The sequence below is a fragment of the Caretta caretta genome, chromosome 9, assembly GCF_965140235.1.
Source record: "Caretta caretta isolate rCarCar2 chromosome 9, rCarCar1.hap1, whole genome shotgun sequence".
Lineage (NCBI taxonomy): Eukaryota > Metazoa > Chordata > Testudines > Cheloniidae > Caretta > Caretta caretta.
Window position 1 is genome coordinate 88830108 of NC_134214.1, and position 16535 is coordinate 88846642.

The window sequence follows — 16535 nt, forward strand, 5'->3', positions numbered from 1 at the left end:
AGACACTGCTGGTGTGAAACAGCAGCGGTTAGCAGAGCAGAGCAACATGAGTTTAAGACAGGAAGTACAGAATCACATAGCTAATGAAACTTCAAGGGGATGTTTTCCAAATTAGAATTTGACCGGGATGCCAGGGTTAGCTCCACTACTCATGAAAATACCATGGGATGTTTACAACTGGCCAAGTGCCAGCTTTGTGTTTCACCCAAAGGACAGCACATTTGGCAGGCAGGGTCTACTCTTGTATTGGCTCTGTACAGACTCTGAGGGAAAAGTGCCATCTTCTTAAATTCCAACATCACTTTACCCAGGTAAGTAAGTGACACAATGGGTAAAATCTTGACTCCTACTGAAGTAAGTGGCAAAACTCCCATTGATTTCACTGGAGCCGGGGTTGCACCCAACCTCTCTATTCATTAAGGAAGGGTTGCAAAATCCATCAATGGAAACAGAGACAGAAAATAAAAGTGGGGAAAGGGATATAGCTGACTGGAAAAAGTAGTAACATGACTGGAAGAAATGGAAAATGGACATGGAGACTGCGTACATGAATCTGGCTAAAAGCAAAGTCAGCATCTTGCATCTGAGGTACTTTGTTTTGTTTCAGTATGATTTTTTTCCTTGTCAGGTTCTGTACAACACTGTCTATTACACATACTTCTGAGGTATCTGGTATTGTTTATAAAGAGACACTCCTCACTACAGAACTTGAACATTTTGTGAAGTTCCAAAAGACAAGTAAGTGTTACATTACAGAGTAGGTAATTCTGAGCTCACACTGGATTTATACCAGCTTATATATTGACTTCAGTGGAGCTATGTCTGATTTACACTGGTGTAAAGGAGCTCAGAATCAGGCTCAGTATATCCAGGTCCTATGATATCTTGATGGCCAATGCTTTTCTTATAAGATCTGGATAGACCAATTTTTTCAAAAGTGGAGCAGTGAAGTACAAAGACATTTAGATCCCATCAATCATCTTGAATAAGTTGGTTTGCATCATTGCACGTGATTTTTCTTGTGTTACATAGCAGGATAGTGCACTAGGCAGTGAGGCATACCTGATGAATATGAATGTCCATTTTTTATCAGAACATTATTACGCCTGCTAATAAGTATGCTAGGCTCCTCACAGAAAAGACAGGTCCCTGCCCCAAAGAGAGAACAATCTAAACAACAGAAAGCAAACGAAGCAACCTTCAAACAAAGTTGTTGTTTTTTACTTTACCCATACTGCTTTGCAGGTATGTTCTAGCTGCAGTAAAATTATGCAGTCTCTCCTCTTTTGGCAGTGACGGTGTATTTGGCACGATCCATATGACAGAGAGCACACTACACCGGCTTTTCAAAGACTACTTGGCTTGCTTCAGTGTACCATTCAAAATGTTGCCTTTGATGTATTAAGCCCTATATGATTTGGGAACTAGCTATGTAAAGGATTGTCTTTCTCCTCATGTGCCATTGCAATGGCAGAGATCAGCTGTGACACGCTTGCTGGCAGTTCCCAGATTTGCACAGCTGGAGCCTGGAAGTAGGGTGTTCTTGGCAGAGAGCCCTTGGGCTCTGGAATTCACTCCCTTTCCATTTGCCCAACAAAGCCCGAGTTTGTTGACAAAGTGAAGCCCATCTGTCTCTTCAGGCCTTAGCCTAAGGTGCTGTGATAGTGGGATGTGGGTGGAGCTCTTTTCTGGTGTGAGAATGGTTTTCACATGAAGCCTGTTAATAAATAATATATCCTATTTTGGTGGCTGTAAATGTCTACAGACGATTGTGTGGGCAGGTGTGCTTTTTAAATTTAAAAAAATACAGAAATACACATGCACACTAGTGAAAAGTACAGAGCTTTTTCCAAAACCTTGCAAGTTGTCTTATGTCTGCCATCCACTGTGAATCATTACCAACTACATGTCTCTATAGAATCAGGCTACATGAAGTTCAGGGCCCTGTTCTCCTATTGCAGGGTATGAATTACTCTGCTGAAGTAATGCTGCTGTCAAGGATAAGGTCACAGCCATCTAAGACACTCAAGTCAATACATATTAGGATGATCATTATCTGTATCTGTTAATAGTTAGGAGCTTAGCACGGGCATGCTCGAAGGGAAGGAACCAGAAGAAAACAGGGGTAGCTGGAATAGGGCTGCCATGTCCACTTTCTCCCTGTGACATTATTTCATTGCTCATCAGGTTAGAGATCATACATTCATTTATATTTAGCTAAAACACATACTACATTTTGCAAAGAGGTTCGCTTACTGCAAGAGAGCCCCCTCGTGGCTGGTGCCCCCTTCCGTTGGTTACTCATGCTTTGACCCCTCTCGCTCTCTTCATGATTTGGGATACTCCCTCATCATGACTTGGCCCTCTGGCCAGATCACTATATAGTCCTTCCCTTCTGGGGTAACAAAGTTCCACAAATAACAGTCCAATGCCCTTGGAACCCCAACTCTGGACCCCATGGTCTTCAACCCCAGTTCCGAGCCCCATGGTCCATGCATCCCCTTGGCTTAAGGCTTTGAATGTCTTTATCCCCTTACATCAGGGGGCTTTATGTCAGGTTCCTAGAGGCTGATGGGGAACCCAAGCCCATCCTCTACTCTGGGTTCCAGCCTAGGGACCCTGTAGCTGGCAGCCAAGGTCTGCTCCCTCAGACTCATTGCAGACTCCCTGGGCGGCTTCCTACTTGTTCTATTGCCCAGAGAGTGACGGCAGACTCTCTCCCTGCAGCCCCTTTTAGCTGCAAATTTCCTGGCTTTATAATTACCACCCAGCCTTTCCCCAGCCGGGCTTCATTATCAATTAAGCCCCCCCACCCCACCCCCCTCATTAGTACTGCCAGGTATGTTAATTGACCACTAAGGCTCACATTAACCCATTCAGGGCCTATCTGGAGTACACACACTCTTAGGCTTGCTACAAATAATACACAACATAAAGAAACATCTTTAGAATGGACATAAAAAAGAAAGAAGGAATTATGTTGAGGGCCCAATCCTGTATCTTTTACCCAGGCACAACACCTTGTGCCATCGATGCTCTGCTTGCAGGATTGAGGCTAAAACACTTTAATGAAAAGAAAAACCCCACACCAAAGTATATTAAACTTATAAGGCAATTTAGAATCTCTCACCCTCAGCTCCATATCCGTTTCAGTTAGTCCAGATTCAGTGCAAAGCTGGACATCAGACTGGTAGTTCACAAACAGAGGAATGCAGCTGAATACCTTTTGTCTAACTATTGGAAGACAACAAATGCTTATGAACCTGAGCTCTGTGACCACTGTGCCTCATTAGAATTTGAACATAGAGACATCAATTGAGATGTCCCACATGTTTATGAAAACTAATTTCACAAACTACCATGGTGTAGGCAGCCCAGGGAAAGTTCACCAGCTGGAAAAAATAAATAAATAACTTCCTAAAAAATGGAACACTATAATTTGTATCATGGTTACAAAGACAAACAAAGAGCCATGCCATGATCTGCCACTGTGGAATTCTTCACACTCTCTTGGTCAGTCATTTGACAAACCATTAGCCTCAGCATAAAAATACAAATTAAAAAGCACCAGCCCTGCAAGTTGCTGAGTGCCATCAACTCCCTTCTTGGCTTCACCACTGACATCAAGGGGAGTTATGTTGAAGCCTTTCAGGATTGGGATCTGGATTTTCATTTCAATTTTTCAGCATTGTTTGACCAATATTATTTTCATTGGGCTGATGCTTCACCACTGAGGTCAGTAGGAATTGTGCCACTGACATTACTGACAGCAGCACTGAGGAATACATTTATGAACTTTCACTACATCTTGACTTTCCAGTTATTACTCCTCAGAAGAAGCTTGCGGTTCAACTTGGCAGCCTCCTGTTAGGGCAAAAGGTGCAACTGACCATGACCACTAGTGGCTCAGAATACCTCAATGTAGCTGCTATTGCTGGTAGCTGGCAGAGGCTCTGCACCCTATTTTGAGGGTCATTTCCCCCAGAGATCAACACTAGAATTACACAGCAACCCAAGGCTGCCTTCTCGCCTGGGGTTGTATTGCAAACTCTGTGCAACATCACAGGGTGTCCCAAAGCATCACTAGTGTTCAGACACGAGAGCCATCGTACTTTCCTCTGGCTGACATCTGCAAATAGAAGTCAGCCAAGGAAATGAAAGGAGGCAACAAGCCCCAAACATTTGCTGTACCAGGTGTCCTGCCAAAACCAGCAATGGTGGGATTCTGATGGGGGCAAGCCCATAGCACCATCAACAGAGAAGAACAGGGGAACCCAGCAGCCAGCCATGTCTCCAATAGAGAAATTTCTCCTCCCACCACTCATGGAAGTATGACTATGTCTACACTATACCACTGGCAGTGGACTGCAGCATATGCATAGCTAGACACTATGCTGAGAAGCACACCATGCCCACACAGCAGTGTGTAGCTACAGGTATCAGGGAAAGGTTCTGGCAGAGGGGGTCAGTGGGAAATGACTTCAGCAGCTGTCCATCGCTGGAGGCTTTTAGTGTGCCGAAGGAAGTATCTAGCAGGGTGGAGGCAGCAGGGAAAGGCAGAGCCAGAGACTTTCCCTGTTGCTGGAGTCTGCTGAAGGCTAAACATAGCCTTGCAGATGGCAGGGCACAGCTTGGGCAAGTAGAATGCCGTGCATGGTAATGTACTCGAGTAAATACCCACACTTTCCAGGCAGCTTTACGCTATTGGCTAAGCCATGCCTCCCCATCAACACTGCTATTTTTACCTGTGCTAGGGGGACTATGCGTGTCTACAATAAATGCCGCCCAAAGGGTGCAGTATCGCTGCACCCTATATGGAGCGCGGATCTCCTCCCACGTCCTCTCACAGCCTATGCAAGTGCTGTAGTAATGTGGACCAGACCTGGAATACAGAGCTGTAGCAAGTGGGAAGTGAGGAACTCATTAATATGAGTTCTCCTCCCTGCTTTGCAAATTCCAGGTGTGGAAGTGGGTATTTTCCCTTTGTGGCTCTCTGCAGTGACAGGTGGCCTGCTGTACAGCTAGAACACGTGTTCTGGGACTGTCAGAAGGCTGTGGACTATTCTTCTGGAGAGGACACAACATTAATAAGCACAACATTCGTTTTATTTTGTCAGGCTTGATGATGGGTGGCGGGGGGGGAGGGTTGGGATGCTGATTAAGATGTAAAATGTACTTTTACCCAGTGCTTTCAAAGTACTTTACAATCAAACATTGCTTCAGCCTTGTAATATCTATTTGACGCAGGGAAATCTGATTCTTCCTGTCTTAGAGATGGCAAAAGTGAGGCTCTGAGTGCCTAACTGACTTACCCAAAGTCACACTGAGTCAGTGCAAGAGCCAAGCCTAGAACCCCTGACTCCTGAAGTCAAGTGCCTTACTGGTGCCACCGAGCCATACCATATCTTTACAGAAGTTCTGCTTTTTAAGCCACACACTGGATGCTCATGTATGAAAAGTTATTGATAATGAAATTAAGAACTAAAACAATTTCTCAAGTTAAGATAGGAAATATCGGACTGAACACAATGAAAGAAGATCATATACACACGTTCAGACAGTGCTACATAGGAATGGACACACATTTCATGCATTAAGCGGGTTCAATTTTTTTAATGTAATTCTTTTTCCATGACAGAAAAAGGGGTTGAGAGGGTGGAGCTACAATGCCGCTCTACCTTTAAAAAAATTCTCATTTGGAATTCATGTGGGTAGGTTCTACAGCACCTAAGCAAATTCTGATTATAATACGAGATGCTTCAAAAGTAACCCCATGATGTACAAGTGAAAGTGATCAAACTGTGTATATATAAATATAAATAAAGACACCTTTCAGCATATCTACATGTTCAAAGTAATTAACTACCAGTGATCAGAGAGGTCACTCCACTCTAGCAAGAGGCTGTTCACACGGGCTATTTTCCAACACAAAGTGAAATTCACCCTTTGCTCAAGTGTCTGTGCAAGGTCCTTTGCAACACAGTGCCCCTCTGTAAGAGAACTTGCACATGGGGGTCCCTGTACCTTCTGCATGCTGGGGATGGTGGGCTATGCACTGGCTCTGACTACGTTAGCAAGGAAGGAAATGTTAAAGGTTGAAGAAGAGGGTTATGAGGCTGCAACAGCTGGGAACCCAGAGTAAGGGGGAGAGAGTCCGTGGCTGCCGTTTCAGTAAACGGGCTTCAGAAGCAGCCATCAAGGGCTGCCCTGTCCCCAGACTGAGCTGAGGATGGATTCATTGACCTTCTCTTTCTCTCCCTCACCCCCCCACACACGCGCTTCCTTTCAACATTAAAAGCCAATTTCTCTGTTCACTCTAGCTTTCTGTGGGAAGGAAAGGGGAGTAGTTTCAGCCTTAATGACTAATTTATGAGAGATTAACCAAAAAAGGCACAGACTTTCTTTGAAAATGTTATCTCCAAGCGCATAACGATACATGTTCCACCCACAACTTTGTTGGTGTAGGACAGATTCCTAGAAACTATAGAAACTTCAGAACATGGACTACCAGTTTGCGATCCCTGTAACATACATTATTACAGTGCTTTCAGCCTTCTTAACAAGATGTTCTTTGAATGTCTATATTGTTAAATAACTAAATTCAAAGGTTGAAGGGAAAATTCATAGTTTAAGTTTTAGATTTCTATATCATAAGGCAAAGATGCAGTAACATTTTGAAGACAAACAGGAATAATGTTAAGCACCCAGCATTTCTGCATGACATTTAGGGACAGCTGCAGCCCCCTGTACATATAAAACATGTACACATAGGGAAGAGAAAAAAATCCTCCTGGTGCATGAAAGTTGGAGACTGCTTTAGTACATTGTCATGTAAAGTTTCACTAAGACAGATAGTCTAAACTATAACATAAATATTTAAATATGAAGCCAAAATATCTTATGTTAAATGCACCAGAAATACTTTTCAAAGATATTGGTCTGTTTGACTCTCGACTGAACTAAGTAGAAAACAAAAACGTTGCAACTTCAAAATAAATCATTCGGCTATATTGATAACACAAGACTAGGACTTGAAAAGAGTCTTAACTAAATTTGTATTCCATGAACGAGTGATGGCAAAGTGTGCATTTTAAACTCTTTCAGTGGGAAAAACATACAATTGCTGGATTGTGCTGATAAAGACTCATTAAAGTTACACGTAAAATTAGCACTTTCTCCCACTCTTGCTTTCTCATCTTCTTTCATGACAACCCAACACTTGGCATAGCCTCCACTTCCCAGTCACTAAGGGCCTAATCCAATGTCTGATGAACTCAGTGGAAAAAACCACTGATTTCAATTATCGGGGGTAGCCGTGTTAGTCTGTATCCACAAAAACAACAAGGAGTCTGGTGGCACCTTAAAGACTAACAGATTTATTTGGGCATAAGCTTTTGTGGGTAAAAAACCCACTTCTTCAGACCATACTCCTTGTTGTTTTTACTGATTTCAATGTTTATTGGATCAAGTCCCAAGTGCTCTACCCTTTACGAATCTGTTTTAGCACACCCACTCACCAATGCTTATCTCCCGATCAGGGTGTCTCCATAGTCTCTTGGAGATGAACTGCTGTCCACTGTTTCAAAATTGTCATAGATTTGGCTTGACCCTACAGCTCACTGTTTCATGTGACTAGTCCCACTGGAGTAATGAAGACCATTCACGTGGGCCTTTGTTTGCAGTCCAATAAAAGGAAATGCATGTGCAGATTTCTACCCCTGCACAAATTCTGGTTGAAAATTAACTGATGTTAGGGGGACTGTGTGTGGTGTCTTAGATTGTATGTTTGCTTCTTTGCTTGCTTTGTAAAGCACTATGCATACTTATGGAGCTTTATCAATATGTATTCATTCATATTGGACTTTTCCCCCCTTCTGTACTAAATCAACTGAATAAAATCATAACATCTGAAAAGGGAGAAGGAACTTTGTCATTGAGGTTTTTCAATTTAATTTTAAAATCGAATCTTATTTTAAAATATCACAGTTCTTTGCTGGCAACAAAATCACCATAAGGTTAATCACAAACTCTCTTCCATTAAATGGTTACAACTTCTAGTGCAAACACAACTTTTTGCTATAGTCCCATATGCCCAAAGACACAGAAATTTTAACATCAGCTCTTTTAATTTTTAACAATTGAATGAACATGGGATTTTTTGTTTTAAACAGAGTACTAAATAAAATGATTCCTAATTATGGAATATCCATAGTATTAAAGCTATTTGCTAATCTGTTAGGAACAGAATGATTTTGAAAGCACATTTTAAAGTGTTGTATTAAGAATTTAACACTGACACAACCCTCATTCCATTCCCCACGCAGGCTAGTAAGAGATTTAATCTGCAGTCTTTACTCAGGCTAAGCCCACCCGCATCAGGCCCAAAGTTCGCAAGAATTTTACAGACACGTTTAAGTCTTTGGCAGCAGGGATCTGACCACTTTGAGCATCAGTGTCCTTTGCCAGCTGGTCAAAGAGAGCACAGATGCGAGGAAAGCAAATTGTCTGCCCACTGGCAAAAAAATACTGAGCAGCAGCAAACAAGAAAGTGTGTGTGTGTGTGTGTTGGAATAAATAAAATTAAATAGGAAATGTTTCTTGTTACGTTCTTTGCAGTATCTATTTCTACAACGTTATTGCAGCAACAAAAAGCAACTGTTCCTTCTCTAAAATCCTGTCAGACTGAATTTTAAAGATTAATTACCAAGAACATAAGTACAATTAATAACAATATTCAAATAAAGCTACAAATGTTACTCCTTAAGAAAGTACCCAAACAAATAGTTCAATGGATCTTGGCAAATTAGGATAATTAGGTAATTATCCTCTCTCCCTTTGGTTAGTTAAAGAAGAAATGCCTGTGGAAAGGACACTAAACATCAGAATTTGTTATAATATAAAAGGAACCTTGTGGGTTAGCAGATATGAGAAATGAGTTAGAAAAATCGATGGGACAGGAATTTGCAGCTCATGGGTTGGATTGAGCTGGGAGAGGGAGTCTGTGTGTAGATTAATTAAATTCTGCAATCAAAGTCTTTTTCTGCTCTTACATATCCCACCATCACTATTACATGATCAACAGATTTTTATTAAAGGTAATGCTTTCCCTTGCAAAATTCCACCGTGAATAACCTTAAGGTTGGATTTACTTTTCTAAATACTTCTTGCAAACGGTATGTAATCCAAGAGCACATTTGTTGGCTGTAAAGGTGTACAACAGCAATTTTTGCAATGACAGTGCAGAGAGGGAATATGAGATCTGTGTGCTAATGAGCTGACACTGCAGAGGCTAGAGCAATGTATTGTAGTGCACTACAAGTGCAGAGCGGACAGACATAGGCGGGTTATTTCTAGGGAATGTGATCTACAGAACCTTAAGCATAATTCGACATTAATGCTAACATACTCCATCAGAGATTATAATATAAACCTGAAACATGCTTCAGTGATGAAGTTATTATACATTTAAGCTGTTACATTCAAATTATTTTGACAAAGACTACTCACTCCCTTTGTGAGAAATTTTGAAGAAAAGATCTAATGTCTGTGTTTTACCTCCTTTTTATTTATATACAGCTCCAGTTACTTTTTCCCCTGGTGTTTTCTCTGCAGATGGATGGGTGCATATTTTAAAATATGTAATAAATCAGCAAAACTTCACCAATAAACTTTAATTCAGCTTTTTCAGGGAAAAATTGAATTCTTAGTTGAGTGCTTTCTCTCTCTCTCTCTGCAGATATCATAACTCTAAATAAACAGATGGATGGAAAGCTACTGTAGATATATCTGCTCAGTACTGAGAATGGAAGCAGGGTGTACAGAGACTATATAAGAAAACCAGATTATGCAGTATTTTAATTGAAGAGGGGCATTAGAGGGAGTTTGGGGCAGGGGTTTTCTTGCCCCTGAAGGAATTTTTCCCCCTCTTGGGATATTGCCAAATCACCCCTAGCAGAGGTGGCTTTTTATCTCGGTCTTGTGAAGATATTTAGAAGAGCCTTTTCTTTCTTCCTCTAGAATGCACCAGACTGCACCAAGTGGGATGTACACTCTTATCAAAACATTTTTCGGAGTAGGATGCCCTCTTGTTTCACTCTCTCACTCACACGCCCCTACCTGCAAATACTTCCAATTCAAAACAGCAGGGTAATGGCATTTGATGGTTTATGGATATTGACTAAAACCCACATTATGCTTGGACTACATATGGGACAGTCACTGATTTCCCGCCCCCCAATTCCTTTCCATCAGCCCCTCACAGAGTCAGTCACAGTGATTCTTACTGGCGATGGGAATCAGTGGAGTCACTGCAGGTTTCTCGAATGTGGATCCCTGCCAATTGCAGATATCGATAAAAAGCGTGTGTAACAGCACTTGAGACAATTTATTCTTATTTTCAAGAGGAGTAAAAATGTTGAGAGAGGAACTTTCCTTCACTAATACACTGCCCCCTGAAATTACCCACTACTGCATTAGGAAACGACAAGCTGATTGAGGATACTTAGGCCAAACAGTTTTACATGTGAGCCATGCAGTGTGAAGAGCCATTAGTTCATCCTAGTACATTGGTATGTATGAGCATTCCGACTTTCAAAGATAATTGCTTGCAGATCTGAGAAGAAGGACAGCCCTTCTAGTTATTTATTTGTAACTGCAAGGACCCTACGTGTTCAGAAGGTAGGATTGTAAATATTCTTCTATCAGCATATGAGGTCAGTGGCATAGATAGACCCAAGGTCACCTTTTCATTTCCTTTCTTCTATTTATTTACCCTTATATGTTATTGTTCAATACACGGTAGAAGTTGATATTCCCTGGACTAAGGTGCTTCCAGGGATTTATCTTTTCCCAAATTTCACCACACGATATGTTCCCTGGAATATGCAGCACCATTTTCAGTTTGCTACAGAAAACCAACTCATAAAATTGCTAAATTACCATAATTTTCACATGCTAAACAACCCTCAAACATGGTTAGCTCTCAGAAAATTAGCAATGCGCTGACTAAATAATAAACTGACCATTGACAAAGGGAGCATGGCCCACTTATCTTAAGAGGAACCTATAGAAGTTTAAAAAACCCAATTTAATTATTAATCAGCGTCGCTGTTTAATGTATTTAGTTTAAATCCATATAATTGATATTTAGGAAACTATATTTGAGATACAGCCTCTTGAAGGGATTACACTGATTAAGGATTAACAGCCAGATGTTTGTTGTAAGAGCTGTTGAGGCAGGATAGGATTAGTAAAATAAGATGCAAAGAACAGACATACTTTTTTGTGTCTTTTTTAACACATTACCAAATATTATAATTGGGTATCTTAGATTTTTAAGTCCTAATCCCAACCCCTTAAAAAAGGCTAACCCTGTACTATTAGGAAGGAGGCACATGGGGTATGTATTAGAATAGCAATCCACATTTTTCACAGCAATATCTTTACAGAATACTTTCGAACTGTCAAATTTCTGGCCAAATATTTCAAATCCAGAGGAAGTTAAATTATCTGGTCATCCAGTCTAACAAAATACGTACTTAAATTATAGTGATCTAGAGAGGAACTGTACAAAAATGATTATATCACAAAACAAAACATTAAACACTCTCTAAATTAGCAGTTCAAGATACGAGGTTTTAAACCTACCAATAACAATGTAGTACTGCATATTAGTACAATGCTTTCTTTTCAGAAAACTTTCCAAGTGTTAGGATCTGTATAACAACTTCATTCAGATATAACCACTGTTATGGGTAATTTAATAAGTCTTGCTAAATGCAGAACACACACCAAACTTTCAGGCAGGGATGTTGTTTCTAAACACACAGACACTCCTCTCCAGCCTCTAGTTTGCATTGATTGCTGCTGGAGAATCAAATTATATGGAATTACTGCATGTGCAGAGCTATTTTTTGAAATGCCAAGTTTTCTCTTCCCTTTCCCACTCCCCTCAGCTCTAACAGCATTCATCAGTTTGCAGTCTCGTTGGTTTTGATCAGGACTTTCTCGGTCAGGAAAAAAAAAGGAGGATATTTTAGGGTAGGAGGAGGCCAGTAAGCCCATCTAGCTCTGTTTCCTCAAGGTCACTTGAAAATGGCTTTTTTTCATTTTTTATTCCTACATGGTGTTGCTTGTCAAATTATGCAATTATGCTTAACAATAAAGTAATATGTATCATCAGCAGGGGTTCACTAAACTAAGACTATAAATCTTGGCTTTATAAATAAGTCTAGCTAAAAACCATTAAAAAATTTACATTTTTAAGGGGTGAAGAGAAGTGGTGATAAAACTTTCCCTAAGATATTATCCAACCATGCAATGCTGCAAACCCATTAAGCCTTTTGTCAGTACCACATTCGTTGCACTAGAGTACACGAAATATTAATTAGATCTCCACTATGTTAGGGAGAATTTTTAAAAAAAATGCAGACAGGGACACCAGCATGCTAAATTACAGAAAACCAGCAGATACTTACAAGCATTAGTCACCGAAAAACTGTTGGAGGAGTCCAAATGGTCTACATGATAGTTCAAATGGAAGGGCTTTTCTGTGATATTTTGGTTTGTGTTGTATAACTGCACAGCAAATCGAAATGCACTGTGTTCCTGAACAGTATTTCTCATGAAAAGTCCACCTATGGTGAAAAAAAAACAAAAGGACAAAGATCTGAAAAGGATTCCTTAGAAATAGCAGGCGTAAGAAGCTACATTTACAGGCCATATGTAGCAGCAGTGAACACATGAAGCTAGAGAGGTGCATATAGTGCATATATTAAATCTGTACTCTAAAATTGTCAGCCTTGGGTGCCTAAAACTAGGCTCCTAAAGCCATATACAGGCATGTAAATAAAGAAGTGTCCTGCTTTTCAGAGGTGCTGAGCACCCCAAACTCCCACTGAAATCAAGGGGAGCTGCAGGTGTTCAGCAGCACCTTTGAAAATCAGGCCACTTTTGTTTAGGTCCCCAAATGTGGATTTGAGAGACTAAATGTGGGCATGCCCCCTCCCTGCTTTTCCCATGTACAGTGTGCTGCTGTGGGGCACGATTTCCTACGAACATAGGTCAAATCTCCCTTTGGGAACAGAGGTGAACAAATACGAAGAGTAATTCAGCATGGCTTGGAGTCTCTTAACCCCCAAGGCCCATAGGCAGGGAACTTTTTCCCTACAGCTAAATAATAACGAAAACTACGCTCATAAAGCTCCCCTCTTTGTGCCATTAGTAGGCAGGCGATTGATTATTTTCGTGATTCTGTTGCACTGCCCTGCTCTCCCACGCCCGGTGCCAGCCTAGGGCGCACACAGCCCCCTGCCTCTGCCGCTGGACAGGGCAAGGAAGTCCTTCCACGCCGCTGTTTCGTTCTGTTCAAAACAAGGCAAGTTGATCCTGGGAGGTTTTTACAATTTCAGAAGAAACCACGCTGGTGACTTCCAGGAATGCGCCCGATGGAAAGGAAAATACAATCTCCCACCTCCCTCCCCAGAGAAAGTCCCTCTCTTCCTAAGACCACCAGGGATCTAGGAGAGCAATGCACCCGCCCCCTCCCCGTTTCATGCAAACAGCTGCCTTGCTTTAACCAGACCCCTGTCTCTTCCCCTATGGGGGGGGGGGGGGTCCTATGTTTAATGCCTCGAGGTGAGAGAGTTGCAGCTGAAAATGCAAAGGAGATGAAATAACTCGGCTCAGCTCAAGTTCCATTCCCGAAAAGATGGTGCTTACCTATGCTGATGGTGTTTGGAAATCCTCCCAAAGACTCCCCCAAAAGACCCGCCACCAAAAGCAGGAGAGTCTGAGGCACGGCTCGCCCCATTTTTCTTCAGCCCCTTCAATTCAGTTCCTAAAACGAAACTGACAGAACAGGCATGGGGCGCAACGGGAGAGGCGATGAATAAGAACAACGCTGGCGAGCAGGCGGCGGATGCTGCAAGCCCTCTCTTCTTCCTCTCCACCCCAGCCGGGAAGGGCTCCTGGACTGCGAGGCTGGGCTTGCGCCCCTGTCTCTCGCCCCCCGCGCAGACGCCCCCCAAAAGCAGGGACTTCCTCCCCCCCCCACCCCCCAAAGATGGTGGGCAGAGAAGAGGAAACGATCGCCCCCTTCCCCGTCGGAGAGGCTCCTCCAATTGGGCCGGGATGGGGGTTATTGATCAAACTTGATCTGACGTTGAATGCAAGCCGCACATCCTTCAAGTCCTCCCCGCAAACTGCAGCCCCCCCCCCCCGCCGCCCCCCAGCCTGCAAAGCCCCGGCGCCGGCGCTCGGCCGCCTCAGCAGCAGCCCAGCGATGCAATCAATAGGCACACACCAGCCTCACGTGGAGCAGCCTTTAAAGCTGCATTGCCCGTGTGTGTGTGTGTCTGGGAGACGAGGGGGAGGGGAGAAGGGGGGGCAGGAAAGAGAGGGAGGGAAAAGGGGAGGAAGGAAGGAAGGAGGGAAGGAAGGAAGGAAGGATGAAGGGAGGACGGGGGACTGGAAAAGGAGAGAGCAGGGAGAGGCTGCTCGACCTAATCAGGGAGCAGCAGCAGCTGGTGCTGGTGCGGAACGCTCCCTGTGGAGCGCTGCCTGCCCCGGGGACCGAACAGTGGGTGCGGGGAATAGGAGGGGCAGGGCTGGGGAGGGGAAGGCAGCAGGGATGCGGGGGGGGGGGGATGGAGGTTAAAGAAGACCCACTGGGATTGAGGGGGGAGGAGAAAAAGGAGACCTTTCAGGGGAAAGAGCGGATGGGGTGGGGGGAAGGGACTAGGCGGGGGGGAGGGATCCACCAGATACGGTGGGGAGGGACATTCCCTAGGATTTGGGGGAAGGGGAGGGGGAGAGAAGCAGGGAGCCACCAGGGACCATTCCTCTGCCCATCCCCATGGGCGAGGGTCTGAGTGGGGCACCCACCTGGGTTTAAAGGGTGCTGAGTGGGGCCCCACCAGGAAGGGGGGATAAAAGGAGAGGGTTGCCAAAGGGGAAGCTCCAGCTAGTGGTGAGGGAGGCAGGAGTGGAGGGGTGAGGAAAAGGGGAGAGCGGCAGAGACGAGGCCATGTGTGGAGGAACCACCACAGACCAAGACGGTGGGGGAAGGAGATGGAAAGGAGGAAGAGAAGGGGAGAAAATGGCTTCTGAGAAGGGAAGCCCTGAGAGATTGAGGGGGTGAGGAGAGGCAGCGGGGCCTGGACGGATGAGGAGGGAGAGCCCCCAGTGACAGGGATTGGGCAGAGGGGGTGTTAACACTGGTGAAGGAGCCCTCCAAGAAGCGGTGTTGGAGCCATTGGAAGGGGAAGCATTTGTGAAGAGGCGGGAGAGAGGGGGAACCACCAGTGACAGGAGGAAGATGGCAAAGAGAATCCAGCCCTGGAGAGAGGAAGGGATGAGGGGTCCCAGACTGGGTGCCTCTCCCTTTTTCCCGGGAAGGCTGCCTGTCTAGCACCTTGGCTCCTAGTTGGTCCGGCACATTTTTTTCCCCCTCTTCCCCCCCCCCCCCCCCCGCTGATGCATTTCTGTAGATTCCCTTGTTCATTCGCCTCTGGTGCTCTGCAGAATAAAAAAGCTCCTTGTGAATGATTGGCTCATCTTGCTCATGAGGAATATTAGGCCCTTTCAAACTGGGTCTCTAGAGAATTGGATCCCAATGCAGTTTTCATTGCTCTTACATTTACTTTGCCAGGAAAAGAAAGATCTCGAGATAGCCCTGAGCATACAAAATGTAGGTTGGCCTACATGATGGCCACAGGGGAATAGAGAGATAGGGTACAGATAGCAAAGTCATCCCATATGCTGTGATGAGTACAGGTTATCACTGTAGGCTTAGACATGCACGTGGGGCTATGACATTGCTATTGGAAAGCACAATTCTCGGAGGTGCAAATACTGCATTCCGCTCATGTTTATTAATGTCTCAGTATAAAGACAGCTCTTTTCTTTTCATGATGCTTTGAGGAAATGTTGGAAATGGAGATGGAAGAGAGCTACTAGTTACCTAGTCCATCCCTTAAGCCAGGGCAAGATTGTTCCCTATTTGATGCCTCCCCTTCTCTGATTCCAGCAGGACATCCTTCCTCGATCAACCTCTGTCTTTGTTTAGCTCAGAGTCTACTTCCTTTGGTCTATGTTCTCTGTTACAGGTTAGTATAGTTTGTCCTGTGTATTGTAATTAGCTGCGGCCTTATAGGGTATGTCTACATTGCAATTAAAACCCCCACTGGTCTGTGCCAGCTGACTCAGGCCCACAGGGTTTGGGCTAAGGGGCTGTCTAATTGCAGAGTACACGTTTGGGCTCGGGCTGGAGCCTATACATTAGGACCCTGCAACAAGGGAGTATGTACCTCTTCCAGTGCGCGAAATACCCCCAATAGCAACTATGTGGGTGAAACCAGACAATCACTATGCTCTCAAATGAGCTCACAGGAAAATGATAAAAGACAAAAACACCCTATCACCTGTGGGCAAACACTTTTCACAAAGTGATCACTCTCTAGCTGAACTATCAGTCCTCATCCTCGAAGGAAACCTGCACAACACTTCTGAAATACGAGTCCGGAGGCTTAACTATT

The 16535-nt window shown here is 43.8% G+C and overlaps 1 protein-coding gene across 6 annotated transcripts in view; it reads right to left on the reverse strand.

Annotated features, from left to right (window-relative positions):
• The window catches only part of GRIA3 (glutamate ionotropic receptor AMPA type subunit 3), a 221808-nt gene extending 207798 nt beyond the window's left edge, over positions 1-14010 (reverse strand). For 5 of the 6 annotated variants that reach the window (XR_007358352.2, XM_048863289.2, XM_048863288.2 and 2 more), the window contains exons 1-2: positions 13720-14009; positions 12477-12635 (exon numbers count right to left, since the gene is read on the reverse strand). Coding sequence is in view for 5 of the 6 variants with exons in the window: in XM_048863289.2 (XP_048719246.1) it covers positions 12477-12635; positions 13720-13810 (250 nt within the window). In the remaining variant the exon portion in view is untranslated. Of the gene's footprint in view, positions 1-12476; positions 12636-13719 lie in introns of all 6 variants that reach the window. The other variant, XM_075132536.1, reaches the window with a different exon arrangement.
• Between the last annotated feature and the right edge of the window lie 2525 nt (positions 14011-16535).